This window comes from Saccopteryx leptura, chromosome 8, assembly GCF_036850995.1.
Source record: "Saccopteryx leptura isolate mSacLep1 chromosome 8, mSacLep1_pri_phased_curated, whole genome shotgun sequence".
Lineage (NCBI taxonomy): Eukaryota > Metazoa > Chordata > Mammalia > Chiroptera > Emballonuridae > Saccopteryx > Saccopteryx leptura.
In genome coordinates, this window is record NC_089510.1 from 37,064,523 (window position 1) to 37,085,863 (window position 21,341).

A 21,341-nucleotide genomic window follows, 5' to 3' on the forward strand; every position below is an offset into this window, starting at 1 on the left:
TATACAATGGAGTAGAGACAGTCTATTAAAGAGTGTTGAAAAAATTGAAGAGATACACACAAAAATGAAACTAGCCTGACCAGGCAGTGGTGCAGTGGATAGAGTGTCGGACTGGGATGTGGAAAGACCCAGGTTCGAGACCCCGAGGTCGCCAGCTTGAGTGTGGGCTCATCTGCCTTGAACAACAACAACAACAAAAAAAAAGCTCACCAGCTTGGACCCAAGGTCGCTGGCTCGAGCAAGGGGTTACTCAGTCTGTTGAAGGCCCGTGGTCAAGGCACATATGAGAAAACAATCAATGAACAACTAGGGTATTGCAAAATGAAAAACTGATGATTGATGCTTCTCATCTCTCTCCGTTCCTGTCTGTCCCTTTCTATCCCTCTCTCTGACTCTCTCTCTCTGTCCCTGTAAAAATAAATAAATAAATAATAAAAATTTAAAAAATGAATTAAAAAAAATGAAACTAGACCACCTTCTTACACCATACACAAGAATAAACTCAAAATGGATAAAAGACTTAAATGTAAATTGCAAAACCATATAAAGCCTATTAAAAAAACATAGGCAGCAGAATTTTGGAATCTCAGACATCTCTCATAGCAATATTATTTCAAATATATCTTCTCAGGCAAGCAAAACAAAGAGAAAAATAAAGAAATGGAACTACATCAAACTAAAAAGCTTCTTCACAGCAAAGAAGCCATCAACAAAATGAAAAGACACTCAATGAATGGGACAACATATTCTTTGATAGATTTGATAAGATGTTAATATCCAAAATTTATAGAAAGCTTATAAACTCAACACCAAGAAGACAAACAATCCAGTTAAAAAATGGACAAAGGACCTGAATAGACATTTTTCTAAAGAGAACAGACAGATGGCCAACAGGCATATGAAAAGATGGTCAATGTCACCAATCATCAGAGATTCATATTAAAAGCCACAATGAGATACCATCCCACACCTGCCAGAATGGCTTTCATTAACAAATCAACACAAAATAAGTGTTGGGGGCGGGTGTGGCGAAAAGGGAACCCCCCTGCACTGCTGGTGGGAATGCAGACTGGTGCAGCCACTGTGGAAAACAGTATAGAGTTTTCTCAAAAGGAAATGGATCTGCCTTTTGACCCAGCGATCTTGTAGATGATTTCACTAGGTGGTGCCAACGTCCACACTCTGGTTTAGGACTGCCCTTCTAAGAAATTAATTCCTGAGCCTTGCTCACTCGGTCATAACTGAGGCATTAACTACAGTGGAATGACCTAGGATTTGGCTAATTTATTGACTCTCATGGCAAAATTTCTTACTGTATAATTAGCCACATAATTCCTAGTTGGGGCATCTCTGAGTTAGTCTCTGGGTATATAACTTCTCTCCAAGTACCAGTAATCACAGAAGCATTCTCTATAACCAGTTCTAAAAAGGGAACTACTAATATAATCCATTTGAACTAATGTATGACAAACATCTTTTATCTCCATTGTGGAATATATTCTTTGTATTTTTGGCAACATATTCATTTTCCTAATTGTATTTTGTTTAGGCTAATACTAAAATTTGTTTACATTCCTTGAGAACTGGCAATAGTAAGGAGTGGTGCCAGAAAGAGGGGCAAGCTAGGGTGCAATAAGTAAAAACCTGACTGCAACCTATGGAGAATATACAAAATAACATATTGGTATATGACAGGGTCTCATCAAAGCATACATGTTATACAATATACATACAAAAAGAATTGAAAAGTAGGTTTACTTTTTTGTAATTCTCTGCTAGGAAGCATAAAGAAATAAACTGAACTTGTGAGAAAAAAAGCAAACATCTAATTTAGTGCCAAATAAATATGAGGCTTATTTACTAATAACACAAGGCCATTTAAAATAAATTTATAATGGATATAAATAATGGAGGCCTTTTATCACTTTCCTTTGACATATCTACAGTGTGCTTCTTAAAAATCTAGCTAACAGTGATTAGTAAAACATACTGATCTGAAATTATTCCTTTCCCCCTCTCAAACACAAAGTTGAAATCTCTAAATGCCTAAATGTTTCATGTGAAAAGTTACTGTTTGGGCCATAAGAAAGGAGAGGGCTTGGTTTTAGTAGAGTCAGGATTTGAGGAACAAAGGGAAGAATGGTACTAGGGTCAACCTCTGATGGAGGATAATGAATCCATAAGAAAACTCATATATAACCAGATTCTTTTTTATTTCTGAGACATAGAAAACATTTCTCTACTCAGTAGTACCTTATTTTCTCAAACTAATATATAATTTTCTTTTTCTTATGGAAGCCAAATAAAGAGTTGACCCTACAGTTGTATTTCCCATTTGCTACATCTGAAATACTTAGATAAAGGAAAAGTTTGTAAAATACTGGACACAAAGATCAAATGATCTAGAGAATTTCTGAAAAAGCAATTAAATATGACTTTATTTATTCATTTATTCTTCTTTTCCAAGTGAGAGGAGGGGAGATAGCCAGACTCTCACATGCACCCCAGCTGGTAACCCCCATCTGCAACCAATGCTCTGCCCACTTGGGGCCATGCTCACAAATGAGCTATTTTTAGCACCTGAGGCAGAGGCTCCACAAAGCCATTCTCAGAGCCTGAGGCCAATGTGTTTGAACCAATCAAGCGATGGCTGTGGGAGAAGAAGAGACGAAGAAAGAGAGGGGGGAGCAGAAGGGGTGCAGAAGCAAATGGTCACTTCTCCTGTGTGCCCTGGCCGGAAATCGAACTTGGGACATCCATAACCAGGCTGAAGTTCTATGACTAAGCCAACTGGCTAGGGCCATATATGACTTTAGATCAGTATATTTTCTCACAAAAATCTAAATTCAAAGTGATATTCACATATTCTAAAAAAATGCTAAAAAAAATACCAAAAACTTTATCTGACATTTTGGAATGTTGCCTATACAGGTTGACTGTGTAATTAATTTGGCACAGTAACTCTCATAAGATCAAGGTTGGTAATGTATGGCATGAGACTGAGAGTCTACCTTTCAACTGGTCAGTTCTTTCCCAAAGCAGAACACTGATTCTCTACGAACCCTCAGTTTTAATTACTGTTATACTGGCTTGTAATAGAATTTGTCCTGCACTTAGTTTTGTAAAAATGTACATGTTGGCAGTTACATTTATATTCTTTCTTTATCTAGTTAATTCTAGTATGTGGAAATCAATGACAGTGTTTACTTAAAAAAACCCAAAAAAAACTCTCTTGTGATCCTATTAGGTTCTAAATGAGATGTTTGATTTCAAGAGTTTACATAGCTTTAAAGTAAACAAATTAAACTTGCTTCCTTGTGGGATTAATATGTACTTGAGAGTTCCCAACCATACAATTATTTTAACATGTCATTCTAACTACAATAGATTCACAATACTAGTGATTTTTTTTTGTATTCAAGTGATTGTTTTATATTTTCATAATATTTTTTTTATTAAGTGAGAGGCAGGGAAGCAGACAGACTCCCATATGCACCCCAACGGGATCTACCCAGCAAGCCCCCTACTAGGAGATAATCTGCTCTGTCCACCTGGGGCCACTGCTCCATTGCTCGGGCAACCAACTGTTTTAGCACCTGAGGCAAGGCCATAAAGCCATCCTCACTGCCCCGAGCCAATTTGCTCAAACCATTCAAGTCATGGCTGTGGGAGGAGATGAGGGGGGAGGAGTGGAAAAGCAGATGGTCATTTCTCTCATGTGTCCTGACCGGGAATCAAACCTGGGACTTCCACACACCAGGCGGACACTCTACCACTGAGCCAACTGACCAGGGCCTACAATACTAGTGATTTTTAATTTTATGAAGAGACTCTGTTCTGACAAAAGTAAAGAATCAGTTGGCCCTGGCCTGTTGTCTCAGTGGACAGAGCGTCAGCCCAGCATGTGGAAGTCTCAGGTTCGATTCCTAGTCAAGGCACACAATAGAAGCGACCATCTGCTTCTTTCCCCTCTCTCTCCCCTTCTCTCCCTCTTCTCCTCCCACAGCCAGTGGCTCGATTGGTTCCAGCGTCGCCTGGGCACTGGTTTGCCCAAGGATGTCAGACTCAGGCACTAAAAATAGCTCAGTTGATTTGAGCACCAGCCCCATAATCTCTCCTCCCCTCACTTAAAAAAAAAAATTTAAAAACCTAACAAATCAGAAATAGAATTATTAAAAAAATATTTTTTTTCAAATTTTGACTTTCAGCAGAGATCTAATCAGTAAATAAATTCCTTTTTTTTTTTTTTAAGATTTAATTTATTGATTTTAGAGACAGCAGAGAAAGAAATGTGGGGGAAAGGAGGAGCAGGAAGCACCAGCCATAGTTGCTTCTCATATGTGCCTTGACGGGGCAAACCCAGAGATTTGAATCAGCAACCTCAGCATTTCAGGTCAACACCTCATCCACTGTGCCACCACAGGTCAAGCAGTGAAGGAAGTCTTAATAATATGAATTTATACATAAGAGATATGAAAACAATGAATTTACCCGCAATGTAGTCAAATAATAGCTATCCTCCATAATGACTAAATAAATATAGACAGGCTGTAGGATTTGCCCACTTACCTTAGATAAAGCTTGCTCCACAATTGTTCAGTCTAGTAACCCCTCTGTATCCATCTGTATCTTGCTCCAGACTGCCCTAGGAGCCTAGGCTACTTACTTCTGACTTTCTCTAGTATACAGTTCTATAAGCCCAAATCTATAGACATTCTAAGAATAAATTAGCTTCCAAGGCACTCTGAAAACAGCAATCTTTGTAGGGCTTCTAACAGTACCTCAGTTTTTTTCTAAATGAAAGTCAAAATTTTCAAAATTTTTTATAAGGATTCTATTTCTAATTCTTTAGTTTTCTTTCTCTCTCTCTCTCTCTCTTTAGCGAAAGGCTGAGAGATGGTGAGACAGATTCCCACATGCTCCTCAACCAGGATCCACCCAGCCACCTCTGTCTGGGGTCGATGCTTGAATCAACTGAGCTATTCTTAGCATCTGAGGCTGACAATCAGACCAACCTAGCTATCGTCAGTGCCCAGGGTAATTCTGGAACCAATTCACTGGCTGCGGGAGGGGAAGAAGGAGAGAAGGGGGTGGTGAGGGAGAGATAAGGGGATGGGAGGGGGAGAGAAGTAGATGGTCACTTCTTCTGTGTGCCCTGACCAGGAATTGAACCCTGGACATCCATATGTCTGGCCACTCTCTATCCACTGAGCCAACCAGCCAGGGCGTAAGACCTCATTTTCAGAGTGACACTCTTCCTTAGAATTTTGTTGCATGATGCTGGGCTCATCTCCAGGCTTCAAGAATGAAAATCCTTTCATTTCTTTACCTAGATGTCTCTCTAGCCCCTTTTGTAAAAATTACTGTATTATAATACTAATGTGAATAATATTATCTAGTTACCTATTAGCTTGTTCTGAAGTTCTTACTTACAAGTTGTAGGTAAAAAAAAAAGCAGAAACTTGATTAAATGGGCCAGTTAGTCTGGCTTAATTCCCAAATCTTACTACATATGATTTCTCAAGTATTTTCTTAATATTTAACTTTTAATCATATGTAGTTAACAGATAATGTAAGGCAGCTTCCAGGACATCTTCTATTTTGCCATTTAGCAGAGTTCTTAATCACCTTCTGCCCTACTCAGTTAGTATATAGTCATGAAATGTCCATTTCATTCACTATTCACCTAAACAAAATCTGATCGCAAAAGATATATCAAAAGATACTGAGAAAATACTTTCCTATCCCAGGGAAATATGATGTGTTCTAAATCATTTTAAAGATCTATTCCTTGTTGTTATTTTGGGTTGTTGTTGTTTTTTACCATATTACATTATTTATTCATTCAACAATTTATTAAATCTCTAATAAGAGAAAACACTGAACACTGAACCCTGACACCCTTCTTAAATCACTGGTGTACTAGGAGTACCCTTGAGCCTGAAATTGCCTTATAAAAGTCTATTTGAACAAAATAGACTTTTTCATACCTTATTGTCAGTGCCAATCGTGACTTTCAGTTGTGGTAGTACACGTTCCACTTCTAGACTCCATTCTGCAGCATCTGTTGTGGATTCTAAAATATCTTCTTGTTTGGCAGACTCCTTCATATCCTAAGAAAGGAAAGATATCACAAGATTGAGTTATAAAAAGAAGTGGTAAAATTGTGAGGCATTTTAGCAGGACTACACAATTTATATCAAGCATGGTAGTGTTAAAATTATAGTGGCAGAAGAAATTCTTTTCTGTCCTAATCTATGTTGAAAGAAAATAATACACCAACTTGGTAGCATAGCAAAATAAGTATTTAAAAAAAAGAAGCAAATATATGATTCAACTATTTTTACAAAGAACAATGTTTTTGAGATATCGGAATGAACTCAATGGGACATACTATCAAAAGGATACACCATTTAGGTGTGTTAATTGTTAACAGTAGAGGAGATAGAAACACACGTTTGGTAAGAAAATATTGTATTACTGACAATAGAAATCTGAAAGGCAAAAAAGATAAGATCCAGAAGCACAGGGTTTATCATTTACAGATTTTGGATTCATAATCAAAGTGATATTCTGGTTAGGTCGAACTATAGTATAGCTTTAAAATGTGACTTAATATAGACTATTTGAATTCAAATAGGGTGGGGGCCAAATTTCTGCATTTGATTTCTGCTGTTGAGTAAGAAAACCAATTCATGCCTGTTTTTGAATAAAAAAGGAAACCTTTCTTTTCTTTCCCATTTTCTCAGCCCTTGACATTTTAGCACTGAGTATGTGTAAATCTGAAAATGTAAAAAAATGTATGTTAATAATTTAAAGTCCAATGCATCAATTCGGGTAGCAATTTTTTCCACTTAAGCTACCTTGATAAATTACAAGAAAATGTAAGGAAAAATATAAAAATTTATTAATACAGAAAAAAAGAAACCCAGGAGACATAAGCAGCCAAATACAATGTATGAACCTTATACAGAATCTAATTTGAACAATCCATAATAAGACGTTCAGATAATCAGGAAAATCTGAATCTGGAAGAGTATTAGATGATATTAGGGAACTATTAATTTTATACATATGGTAATGTCATGACGGTTATGTTTTTAAAAGGCTTCTTAAATCAGAGATAAATGCTGAAACATTTCCAAGTAAACTGACATGGTGTCTGAAATTTACTTTAACATTATTGAGTAAATAAAGGAGGAGGCGCTTTAGAGAAAACACAGATGATAAAATGTTAGCCACTGAAACCATATAATGTTACATAACGGTTTATTATCCTATTCTCTAATTTAAAGTATGCTAAAAAATATTCCATAATACAAGATTTAAAAATAAGACTACCCACCATATAAACTTCATAGTAAAGTTATATTCTCAATGTTAATTTATGTCACTAAGACTTTTCTTAAATGAAAGCTCATTAGATTAATCTTTCCAATCTAGCCTAACACTAAGTACAAGGATAACCTTATACTGGAACTTGTATTTTAGTGGGAGCCTGAGGTCTTTAACAACTTTGAACTCACTCCCAGTTGAGTCTTCAGGACACTGGTGACATAAGAAAGCCTCCAGCTCCTACCTGCTAGCTCATATTAGCAAGTCCTGTATAGGCTCTAAGCCTTAAAAAAAAACATATATTGCTTTTTGTTCAGAAATTTAGGGGGCTATTTGTCCTAACTACATAATTAGAGGATGGATAACTAATATATGCTTTTACATTTTAAAATATGTGGTCTGAATTTACTGTTACATTCTATTTAAATAAGCAGAAATATAAAAATATAAACATTAATTTAGAGAAAGTAAAATGTAGAAACTCTTAAGTAAAAGATGTTGAAGATTCTATTTTAAACATTTCAGCGTTCCTTTAGATATATAAATATTGCATTATTTTGAGTTCTTATTAGAATGCTATGTGCATCTAGATAAACTGAATCCAGGGTAGCATAAGAGCACCAAACCTGGGAAGGGATAGCAGTATAGTAAGTCCCTGAGTTACAAACGTTCACCTTACATACAACTTGTACTTACTTACGAATAGCCCTTACTTACTTACAGGGCTATGGGTAATGAACTGCAATCAGTAAAAATGATATCATAGAGCTACTTGACTCCCATGGCAAAGAACTAACCAATGAAGACCTTGTGGAATCAGAGTAGCAGATGATAGCATTTAGGGAAGAAAACAGGCACCTAGAAACTCCAGGACTGAAAATATTTTGTACAAAAGTTAGCTAATGCTTTTTGTCTCACTGAAGCAGAAATGACAAAGTTAGTGTAGCAAGATCCTGACACAGAGAGGTTCATCAAAGTTTACAGTACAGTTATTGAAGGCCTGAGGTGTTACAGGGTCTTTTATGATGAGAAAAAGAAAAGTTCTGTACAAATTTCCCATGAGGCCTACTTCAAGAAACTGACTCCAGCAGCAGAATCAAACTCTGACTCTCTAACACCAGTCCCATTCTCGCCAACAAGTCCATCATCTTCTGCATCATCCAAGATTGTTTAAAGTTGGATTGGAAAATGTTTAAGTATTTATATGCACAACAGGCAAAAATAAATACTATGGTAAGACAAACATCTGTCTAAGTTGCATTTAATAGATAAATGTATCTGTTTCAACTTACATACAAATTCAATTTAAGAACAAACCTACAGAACCTATCTCATTTGTAATCCCGGGACTGTCTGTATTCACAAAACAGACACGTGTGATGTTATATAAGAATATATGTGACAGAAGGATAGACAAGAGCAGACAGACAAGAACGAAGAGAGAGAGAGACAAGATAGTGATGGAGTAGGTGGATGTACCAACTCCCACCTCCCAGAACCAAAGTGGATTACAAACTAATTTTAAGAACTATCATCTGGAAAAACCAACTTTGGACAAAACTAAGAGGACTCTTCAACCAAGGAACACTGAAGAAGCCACACCCAGACTGGTAGAAAAAGCGGAAACGCGGAGAGGGCTGCCCAGCTCCCCTGGAGCGCACGGCAGTCGGGCGGAAGAGACTCGCATGGCGGGAAGTGAGTTTAGTAGAGAGGGGAGGGTCCTGAATCCCAGGAATAAAGCCCCAGCCTGCAGCCCCAGAGCCTAGAAGAGGTGTATGGACAGTATTTAGCTGGAAACAAGACAGGATACTGTTTGTGAGAAAGAGACTGATTTCTCAGACCCAGGATTCTTCTTAAAGGGACTGCGCAGAACATCGCTCTCACAATCACTCACCTGGGGCTCCGGGGGATGGGGAGAGAGGAGAGAACCAGAGTAGCAGGAAGAGAGTGTAATCTAGGAGGCACATGGCTGAGGGCTCGCCCGAGGGCTGGTGGCCCGGATGCGGAAGTGCGGTTCTGTCGGTAAGGGCGGAAGCCGGGTGGCCACCACTGGGCCCAGGTGTGAGCTCAGTCTTGCCAGTTGGGGAGAAGGGGGCATGCAAAAGTGGTCAAGCCCAGCAGCGGGTCGCCTGTAATCCAGCCTGCGGAAGAAGGGCGGGAACCCCGGAAGAGGTGGAGACCTGCCCTTGAGCAAGGGCGCAGGAGCACAGCCTTGCCCTGCCCACAGAACCGAGGCTTGTGGCCTGACTTGGGAGCCGGCTCCTCCCGCGGGGGTGGAGCCAAAAGCCCAGAAAGGCAGAGTCCCACTACTGAGCGTGGGCACGCAGTCCCACCTGGCCTGTGGAGCCAAGGCTTGCAGCCATCCCATGAGTGGGCTCCTCCTGCAAGGGCGGGGCGAAAGCCCGGAATCAGGCAGAGGCCCGCAACTGAGCAAAGGCGCTCACCACTGCCCTCAGGGCTGAGCATAACGCCACCCACGGGGGCGGGGCGAAGGCCAAGGCCACCAAGGCTTGTGCACCCGAGCACGTGATCACAGCCACTCCCATGAAGGAGAGGTGGAAACCACAGCAACAGCCCCAGTGGGCAGGCACCGGCAATGCCCAAACCCAAAAGCCCTAGGCAGCAACAGAAGAGGGGGTGGTGGGCATGCAGACAGACCATACCTAGGAAACAGAGGCCACACCCAGTGGACTCCAGTGGCCAAGACCTTCTTTTACACAGAGAAGATGAGAAGGCAGAGAAATGCAACACAAATAAGTCAAGAGAAATCCCCAGAAAAGAACCTGAATGAATGAGAAATAACCAAATTACCAGATGCAGAGTTTAAAATAATGATTGTAAGGATGCTCAAAGATATTAGAACAACAATAGATGGTCATTATGAACACCTAAATAAAGAGATAGCAGATATAAAAAAGGGCATTGAAATAATAAAAAAGAATCAGTCAGAAATGACAAATACAATATCAGAAATGAAGAACACAATGGAAGGACTTAAAAGCAGGATGGATGAAGCTGAGAATCAAATCAGCAAGTTAGAAGACACAATAAATAAAGGCACAGAAGCAGAGCAGAAAAAAGAAAAGAGACTCAAAAAGTCTGATGGAACTCTAAGAGAGCTCTGTGACAACATGAAGAGAAATAACATCTGCATCATAGGGGTTCCTGAAGAAGAAGAGAAAGAACAAGGGATAGAGACTTTGTTCAAGCATATCATAGCTGAAAACTTCCCTCAATTAAAGCAGGAAAACATCTCACATGTTCAGGAAGCACAAGAGAACTCCATTAAGGAGAAATCCAAAGAAATCAACACCAAGACACATCCTAATTAAAATATCAAAGCTAGGTGATAAAGAGAAAATATTAAAAGCTGCTAGAGAAAAAAAGATTATCACCTACAAAAGAGCCCCCATAAGGATGACTTCCGACTTCTCAACAGAAACACTTGAGGCCAGAAGGGAATGGCAGGAAATATTCAAAGTAATGCAGAACAAGAGCCTACAACCAAGACTACTTTATCCAGCAAGGCTATCATTTAAAATTGAAGGAGAAATAAAAAGCTTTCTAGAAAAAAAAAACCTCAAGGAATTCACTACAACCAAACCAAGGCTGCAAGAAATGCTAAGGGGCCTATTGTAAACAGATCAAAGGAGAAAAAGAATATAGCAAAAGAGGAATACAATTTTAAAGAATAAAATGGCAATAAACAATTACATATCAATAATAACCTTAAATATAAATTGATTAAATGATCCGATCAGAAGACATAGGGTAGCTGCGTGGATAAGAAAACAGGACCCTTACACATGCTGTCTACAAGAGATAAACCTTAAAAAGAAGATGCACATAGACTGAAGATAAATGGATGGAAAAAAATATTTCACGCAAATGGAAATGAAAAAAAGCTGGGGTAGCAATACTTATATCAGACAAAATGGACTTTAAAACAAAGGATATAGTAAGAGATAAAGAAGGTCACTACATAATGATAAAGGGAGCAATCCAACAGGAAGATATAACCATTATAAATATCTATGCACCTAATATAGAAGCACCTAAATATATAAAGCAGACTTTGATGGATTTAAAGGGCGAGATCAACAGCAGTACTATAATAGTAGGGGACTTCAATACACCACTAACATCACTAGATAGATCCTCAAGAAAGAAAATTAACAAAGAAACAGCAGACTTAAAGGACATACTAGATCATCTCAATTTAATAGATATCTTCAGAACCTTTCACCCTAAAGCAGCAGAATATACATTCTTTTCAAGTGCTCATGGTACCTTATCAAGGATAGACCACATGTTAGGGCACAAAAGTGGTCTCAACAAATTTAAGAAGATTGAAGTCATATCAAGCAATTTCTCTGATCACAATGGCATATAACTAGAAATCAACCACAACAGAAAAACTGAAAAATACTCAAACACTTGAAAACTAAATAGCACGTTATTAAATAATGAATGGGTAAACAATGAGATCAAAGAAGAAATTAAAAAATTTCTAGAAACGAACGATAATGAGCATACATCAACTCAAAACTTATGGGACACAGCAAAAGCAGTCTTGAGAGGGAAGTTCATAGCATTACAGGCATACCTCAAGAAGCTAGAAAAAGGTCAAATAAACAACTTGACTCTACATCTAAAAGAACTAGAAAAATAACAGCAAGTAAAGCCCAGAGCTAGTAGAATGAAGGAAATAATAAAGATCAGAGCAGAAATAAATGACATAGAGGCTAAAGAAACAATACAGAGGATCAATGAAACCAGGAGCTTAGTTCTTTGAAAAGGTAAACAAGATCAATGAACCTTTAACCAGACTCACTAAGAAAAAAAGAGAGAGGACTCAAATAAATAAAATTAGAAACGAGAGTGGAGAAATAACAACTGACACACAGAAATAAAAAATATTGTAAGAATATACTATGAAGAACTGTTGTACACCAAAAAACTAGACAACCTAGATGAAATGGACAAATTCCTTGAAACATATAATCTTCCAAAAATTAATCTCGAAGAATCAGAAAACCTAAACAGACCAATTACAACAAATGAGATTGAAACAGTTATCAAAAACCTCCCAAAAAAGAAAAGTCCTGGGCCTGATGGCTTCACAAATGAATTCTACTGAATATTTAAAGAAGAACTAATTCCTATCCTTCTCAAGCTCTTTCAGAAAATTCAAGAGGAAGGAAGACTTCCAAGCTCCTTTTATGAGGCGAGCATAATTCTGATTCCAAAACCAGGCAAAGACAACACAAAGAAAGAAAATTATAGGCTAACATCCCTGATGAATTTAGATGCTAAAATCCTCAACAAAATATTAGCAAACCGGATCCAGCAATATATGAAAAAAAATCATACACCACGATCAAGTGGGATTTATTCTTGGGAGGCAAGGCTGGTACAATATTCGCAAATCAATCAATGTGATTCACCATATAAACAAAAGGAAGGAGAAAAACCACATGATAATTTCAATAGATGCAGAAAAAGCATTTGATAAAATCCAGCACCCATTCATGATCAAAACTCTCAGCAAAGTGGGAATACAGGGAACATACCTCAACATGATAAAGACCATCTATGACAAACCCACAGCTAACATCATACTCAATGGGCAAAAATTAAAAGCAATCCCCTTAAGATCAGGAACAAGGCAGGGGTGGCCCCTTTCACCATTCTTGTTCAACATAGTCCTGGAAGTCCTAGCCACAGCAATCAGACAAGAAAAAGAAATAAAAGGTATCCAAATTGGAAAAGAAGAAGTAAAACTATCATTATTTGCAGATGATATGATATTGTATATAGAAAACCCTAAAGTCTCAGTCAAAAAACGACTAGACCTGATAAATGAATTCAGCAAGGTGGCAGGATATAAAATTAATACTCAGAAATTAGAGGCATTTTTATACACTAACAATGAACTGTCAGAAAGAGAAATTAAGGAATCAGTCCCCTTTACCACTGCAATCAAAAAAATAAAGTACCTAGGAATAAATTTAACCAGAGAGATTAAAGACTTGTACTTGGAAAATTATAAAACATTGTTAAAAGACATCAGGGAAGATACAAACAAGTGGAAGCATATACCGTGCTCATGGTTAGGAAGAATAAACATCATTAAAATGTCTATATTACCCAAAGCAATTTATAAATTCAATGCAATACTGATTAAAATACTAATGACTTACTTCAAAGATATAGAACACATATTCCAAAAATTTATATGGAACCAAAACTGAAGATGAATAGCCTCAGCAATCTTGAAAAGGAAGAATAAAAGTGGGAGGTATCGCCCTGGCCGGTTGGCTCAGCGGTAGAGCGTCGGCCTAGCGTGCGGAGGACCCGGGTTCGATTCCCGGCCAGGGCACACAGGAGAAGCGCCCATTTGCTTCTCCACCCCTCCGCCGCGCCTTCCTCTCTGTCTCTCTCTTCCCCTCCCGCAGCCAAGGCTCCATTGGAGCAAAGATGGCCTGGGCGCTGGGGATGGCTCTGTGGCCTCTGCCTCAGGCGCTAGAGTGGCTCTGGTCGCAACATGGCGATGCCCAGGATGGGCAGAGCATCGCCCCCTGGTGGGCAGAGCATTGCCCCTGGTGGGCGTGCCGGGTGGATCCCGGTTGGGCGCATGTGGGAGTCTGTCTGACTGTCTCTCCCTGTTTCCAGCTTCAGAAAAGTGAAAAAAAAAAAAAAAAAAGTGGGAGGTATCACACTTCCGGATATCAAGTTATACTATAAGGCCATTGTACTCAAAACAGCCTGGTACTGGCATAAGAACAGGCATATAGATCAGTGGAACAGAACTGAGAACCCAGAAATAAACCCACACCTTTATGGACAACTGATATTTGACAAAGGAGGTAAGAGTGTACATTGGAGTAAAGACAGCCTCGTCAACAAATGGTGTTGGGAAAATTGGACAGCTACCTGCAACAAAAGAAACTAGACCACCAACTTACATAATTCACAAAAATACTCAAAATGGATAAAAGACTTAAATGTAAGCCGTGAAACCATAAGCATCTTAGAAGAAAAATAGGCAGTGAGCTCTCTGACACTTCTCACAGCAATGTATTTGCCGATTTGTCTCCACAGGCAAGTGAAATAATAGGATAAACAAATGGGACTATATCAAACTAAAAAGCTTCTGCACAGCTAAAGACAATAAGAACAGAATAAAAAGACACACTACAGAATGGGAGAATATATTTGACAATGCATCTGTGAGGGGTTAATAACCAAAATTTATAAAGAACTTGTAAAACTCAACACCAGGAAGACAAACAATCCAATCCAATAATGGGCAAAAGAAATGAATAGACACTTCTCCAAAGAGGACATACAGATGGCCAATAGGCATATGAAAAAATACTCAACATCACTAATCATTTGAGAAATGCAAATTAAAACCACAATGAGATATCACCTCACACCAGTCAGAATGGCGCTCATCAACAAAACAACACAGAATAAGTGCTGGCGAGGATGTGGAGAAAAGGGAACCCTCCTGCACTGCTGGTGGGAATGTAGACTGGTGCAGCCACTGTGGAAAACAGTATGGAGATTCCTCAAAAAATTAAAAATCGAACTGCCTTTTGACCCAACTATCCCACTGTTAGGAATATACCCCAAGAACACCATAGCACTGTATGAAAAGAAGAAATGCACCCCCATTTTTATGGCAGCATTGTTCACAATAGCGAAGATCTGGAAACAGCTCAAGTGTCCATCAGAGGACGAGTGGATTAAAAAGCTTTGGCACATATATGCTATGGAATACTACTCAGCCATAAGAAATGATGACATAGGATCTTTTACAACAACATGGATGAACCTTGATAACATTATACTGAGTGAAATAAGTAAATCAGAAGAAACTAAGAACTATATGATTCCATACATAGGTGGGACATAAAAATGATACTCAGGACATTGGAGTAGAGTGTGGGGGTTACGGGGTGGGGGGGGAGGAGAAAGAGGGGGATGGGGGAGGGGACGGGCACAAAGAAAACCAGTTAGAAGGTGACGAAAGACAATTGGACTTTGGGTGATGGGAATGCAGCATAAGTAAATGGGAAAATAACCTAGAGCTGTTTTCTCTGAACATATGTACCCTGATTTATCAATGTCACCCCATTAAAATTAATCACACACACAAAAAAAGTTCCTAAAAAAAAAAAAAAGAATATATGTGACAGTAGGAGGAGAGATTGGGTCTCCCAGTTGAAACCTAGAGCTATTACATGGTTACATGGCAAAAGTTCTTTATCATGTAACTAACTCCACACTGACATCCTTAACATGCATATACTTGGAGGAGCCAGGTAACTGCAACTGACTGGCACAAACTATCACTTGTTCCCAGCTCTAGGAAACCCAATTCTGACTGGCTCACTTTCCATAGCAAACAGGGTAGACTTAGGGAGGTGGAGGTGGGAGGATGTATGCTTTGCCGGTGGTCTGTGAGTTCTGACATTTGCAGCATGTTTGTGGCACCGACACACATTTGTTCCTGCCAAGGTTATGGGCCCCTGTATCCCAATCCCGCATAAGCCAGGCTGAGCCAAAGAGGAATATCCTCTGAGCTTCAGTTTTGTATGATTCTTAATAGACTATAGATATTTCAGTCACTGATTTAAAAGTAAGTATGATTTATGAGACCACTGTTTGAGTTAATTGAAGCTGGATGCTATTGTTAAATCCCTGAGCCAATGCTCCCAACCCCATCCCCTCATTCTCACCCCTCCTTTCCTTCCTTACAGCAGCGGTTCTCAACCTGTGGGTCGCGACCCTGATGGCTTTCGCAGACCCCTGTGTTTTGGTCGTTCAACCCCCACCGGGGTCGCGACCCACAGGTTGAGAACCGCTGCCTTACAGGAAGGTGGAGTCTAGAATCCCCAAACTAGGCCAGAGAGGGTAACTCCACACTGACATCCTTAACATGCAATCCACATTCTCACTTTCTTTAGGCCTAAAAATTGTTCAAACTGTGCATAACACAGTCAAAGATTTTACTCAAGGAAGGGTAAAACTCGTCAATTTTCACAAATGCAAATGGGTTAGCAGTGGCCCTTTTTGAATCAGATTCATAATCTAAGAGTAGGTTACATGGAGACCAAGCACTCCATTTAGATACCCGGGTGCATAAGCTATTTGTTACACGGCTCTTTAATAAACTGCATTTACCCTCAGCTTATGACCAGGTCCCTTTCAGGAATGATTTGCTAACTCCTATTCCCAATATTCTACAATGTTTTAATGTAGCAGTGCCAAAGTTTTCATTCTCTCCTAGGCCATAATTAACATCCTGGGGGAAATGGCCCAGTTACTAAATGAAGAAAATGCAAAAAGAGAATACTAGGCTTGATAGAGAAGCATTAACTTATTCAAGCTAATAGTCTCTTTCCACTTTCAAGTTTACACATCTATTTCATAACCTCATTCCTCAGTCAAAATATCCTAATGCCTGGGAAGTGGATACATTAACTGAGCAAGCCCCACATACAAAGTATAAATCATTTTAAAACTATATGCCATGCTAGGTTATAATACTTTGAGAAAACCTTTCCCTTCCAATTGTTTCTCCATTTAACAAATGGTATTTTATGTGGCACTATTAGTAAAAGAGAAATAAACTGCTGTTTCCATTTAATCAAAATTTTATATCATCGAGACAAAGTCCCTCTCTGAAACAACATTAACTAAGATAAAGCATAGCTCTCAGGAAATTGCGTTTTCCAGTTACTGTTGCTAAAGAAACAATTACAGCTCAATAATACACAGGCTATCCAAAAGTCTCATTTATAATTAATTAATTTACCAATAAACCATTTGTTAAGCTCTCAAAGTATGCAAGATAAGAATCCAGGCACGTTGTTCAGTGTGGAAAGATAAAAGGATTTAACCCACGCTTGCAAAGAGTTTACAGCCTAATAGAAGGCCCCACTGGCAGACTGGATACTGGATACTAGATACTGGTAAAGGCTGACATTGACTGACCATAATATAATTTTTTTTGATGTCTCTTATTATACTATTCTATAACACAATGTCACACTCAGGGTTGAAGAATCTGGATATGACTGATCCACATGAACTGATACTAGATAGCTATAACTTTTTGCACACTTCTCTGTTTTTAAAGTGTTCTAGTAGCTTCTCTTTTTATCAAGATGTCAAGGGATCATCTCTAGATGTTTTCTTGTTGGCCTCCTAAACTGCTATGGGTTTAGAGACCTAAAATCTAGACTTGTTAGACTTTAGGTAAGGGAAGAACATGGAGCAGTGACAGAAGTGAAATCTCTGGAGGGAGGGTAAAATTGGGACTCTTCAAGAGAAACTTAAAAATTGAAGGGGTTACACTTATTTTGGTTGCTCAGAGATCATTTTTTTTCTTTGCATTCTTCATCACTTGATGTTTTGTTTAAGGGTGGCTAAGAAGCTAAGTAGAAAATAGAATATATATGGTATTGTCATGAATTAAACAGGGTTTTCCCTAAGGGTATCTAGTATCCCTCTTTTTTACCATCTATCAATAAAAGATAAATAACAAGTTGTTTCAATCAAGGAAAGTGTTCCCTTAAAAATCCAATGATTTCAACAAATCATAGTTAATGCACAGTTAAATCCTTTCATGGCCCCACAAATCAATTCTTCTTCATGATTAAAGCAGTGTAATTCAAGAGTGTGATTCACTATTATCTCCTTTCCAAATTAGGTTTTACATGATTTAACACTATTAGTTTGAAGAAAAATGTTTAATACTATACAAAGAATATTTTCACATTTGTTCTGATTAAATTAAAACCTGGCTATAATCTATCAAAAGATATAGACGGTAGCTTCTGTCTATAAATATATGACGTTCACAATTTTCAGCACAGAAACACAAATATAGACTGGAAAAAAATGGCTACGGAGTAGGCAGACGTTACAACTCCCACCTCCCAGAACCAAAGTGGATTACAATTTAATTTAGGAATATATGAAGTTCATAGAAGTTGAAGTTCAATTTTAAGATTATAAAAAAAATTTATCCTGACTTATAATGTGAACTCAGATTTTAATAAATTATGCTCCTACAAATGAAAACAAGAAAAAAAAGCTCTCCAAATTCATATAAAATCAATTTAATTTTCTGATAAGAAATCTGAAAATTGTGTTTGAATGAGAATTCAATATTATTTGTTTAATATGTGAAACACCTACCTTTGCTACTACATAAACTACTTTAATGTACACTCAGTGTTAAGGTAAAAATCATCTCTGAATTTTTACTTTCCTCAAAAACAAACAAAAAAAAGAAAGTGCTTTAAAACGTCTGTATGGAGAAACTACTATAGAGATTATCTTGGTGGTATAGATTATGCAAAATAAGTTTAATTCTTTATAGCCTGAATTTCTATAAAACTTTTCTTTGAGATGGCAGCTTCATGGATATACCAGTGCAAATACCTTTGAAAAGCTCAGTTCATACACCTCCTAAAAGGGACATGAAAGTCCAATTAAATATCAAAATTAAATATGTAGCCCCAGGAATCAAGGAAAAGGGAACTATGTTAGGTTGGGAATCACCATAGTATGGTGTAAATGGTAAGAGGATGGGTGCCATCTCTGCTCACATTCCACTTTCATCACTTACTACTATTGGTCAAGTTATTTCACCAGTCTAATCTCAGTGTTTCTATATACAAAATGGGGATAATAATAGTAGTACCCTCCTCATTGGGAGAGTTGCTGTGAAGATTAAGTTAGATGATACATTTAAAAGGCTTATACTATGCCTAATACATAGCAAGCCCCCAATATATTACAGCAGTTATTCTTATCATTATTATTGCCAAACAAGATACCAGATGTTTTCACATATGGGTTAGATGCCCAATAATAACACCATGAATCAAGAGAGTCTTATTCCCATTTTTGAAAATGAATAAAGTGACGTAAAGAGCAGTTAGGGAATTTTGTAAATGTTATATCAATAATAAGTGTCTGAACCTAGGCAATGTTACTCTAAAGCACAAACTCTGAAACATCTTATTATATGCTTATCAAATCCTTTGTCATATAAGTTACAATTAGATTCCCCTGGTTTATCACTTGTCTTTTAACTTTATGGTGTTCCCCATCCCAACCCATCCTTTTATATATAAAATTAAATTTTCATGTTACTCTGATTTATAAGTATTTTTCTTTTTTGGTTTTTCATTTTCTTGCCATGCTTTATCATGCCTATTTCAATCAATGAATATAAACATTTGTCACTCATGTTTTTGTCTTTGCACTTCCATCATTTTTTAATTTGTTGACCCATGGGAGTTATTTGTGGGAAGATATGAGGGAGGAATCTACTTTTTTCCTCCAAATTAATAGCTTGTTATGCTGTCCCCATTTAATTGAATAGTTCAGTTTTCCCAACTGATTTGCAATGCCTCACATATTAATATCACTACATACTTGAATTATTTGTATAATTTTTTCAGACTTAGACAAAAAGGTACACAAACAGCACAAAAATTCCCATATATCCTTTGTTAGATCCACCAAATGTTTAGTATTTTACATAGTATCAGAGCAATTATACATAAATGAATATAATATTCATATCTGGATGTTGAGATTTGGGGAAATTTTCACATATTTATTTATCCTTTTTATTATAAAAGCAGGTATAATTATAAGTCAGACTAAGTTACAAAAACTAGAGGGTGGTACAGGTGGTAAATGTTATAGGTGTTTGAATAAGAGACAGAAGTGCGCTGTAATGGCAATGTGAGATTTCAGTTTAACCTCACAAAGATGTATGGAATGCAAATAGGTAGAATATCCAAAGCACTAACTTTGGTGGGTGGCAGTTGGGTGTGCATGGGTTTAAATGATAGGCTTATAATACTGAAAAAAGTGCACATTCTGGGTGCCCATCTAACAATATATTGAATTACATAATAAATATCTGCTATAAGTATTGATTCAAGAAACATAATCTTAAAAAAAAAAGATTGCAGTAATGGTGGCATGAAAGATACCCTTGATTTCTTTCCTTGAAATTCAACAAATTGAACAGCTATAACACAGCGAAAAAACCCCAGCCAGGCTCACAGGCTTGCCTGAATGATCAATGCATGGTATTGACTCAAGTTGTTCTTTGTTAGATTTCTTAAAAATACCACTTTCAAATGCCATCAGGGAAGAAGAAAACGAAAAACATGGCTACACAAGAAAAAGACACGGTTCAGAAAGAAAGTGAAAAATCTTCAGAAAGTAATCTCAATTACATGGAAACCCTGGAGTTAAATGATAGAGAATTCAAAACTGAAGTTCTGAAAAATACTCAATGAGATGCAAAAAAAAAAGGCAAGTTAACAAGCTCAAAAAACAAGTACTGAACAAAATGAGTACTTCACCAAGAAGACTGAAACTTTAAAAAAGAAACAAACAGAGATAAAGAACTCAATATGTGAACTGAAAAATGAGGTAGCAAGTTTAGCTTATAGAACAGGCCAGATAGAGGAGAGAATCAGGGACATCAAAGACAGGCAACTAGAGAAGGTACAGAGAGAAGAAGAAAGACTTAAACAAATTTTAAAAAATGATAGGGTTCTACAAGAATTGTCTGACTCCATTAAAAAGAGGAATATAAGAATAATGGGTATATTAGAAGAAGAAGTGAGGGAGAAAGGAATGAAGAGCATATTAAAACAAATAATTGATGAGAACTTCCCAAGCGTAAGGAAGAAGTTAAATCCTTACAACCAAGAGGCAAACAGAATGCCAAGTTACTTCAATCCAAATAGACCTTTTCCAAACACATCATAATAAAATTGTCAAAAATCAATGACAAAGAAAGAATCCACAAGGAAGCTAGAATAAAGAAAAACATAACACATAATGGAAAGCCCATTAGATTATCATCAGACTTCTCAGTAGAAACTCTACAAGCCAGAAGAAAGTGGACCTAAACATTCAAATTATCAAAAGAGGAATTACCAACCAACAAT

At 37.6% G+C, this 21,341-nt stretch overlaps 1 protein-coding gene across 1 annotated transcript in view; it reads right to left on the reverse strand.

Annotated features, from left to right (window-relative positions):
* Nucleotides 1-21,341, reverse strand: part of IFT57 (intraflagellar transport 57) — an 84,858-nt gene that overhangs the window by 31,041 nt on the left and 32,476 nt on the right. The window contains exon 6 of the mRNA XM_066347396.1: nucleotides 5,991-6,113. Within this exon, the coding sequence (XP_066203493.1) occupies nucleotides 5,991-6,113 (123 nt within the window). The remainder of the gene's footprint in view (nucleotides 1-5,990; nucleotides 6,114-21,341) is intronic.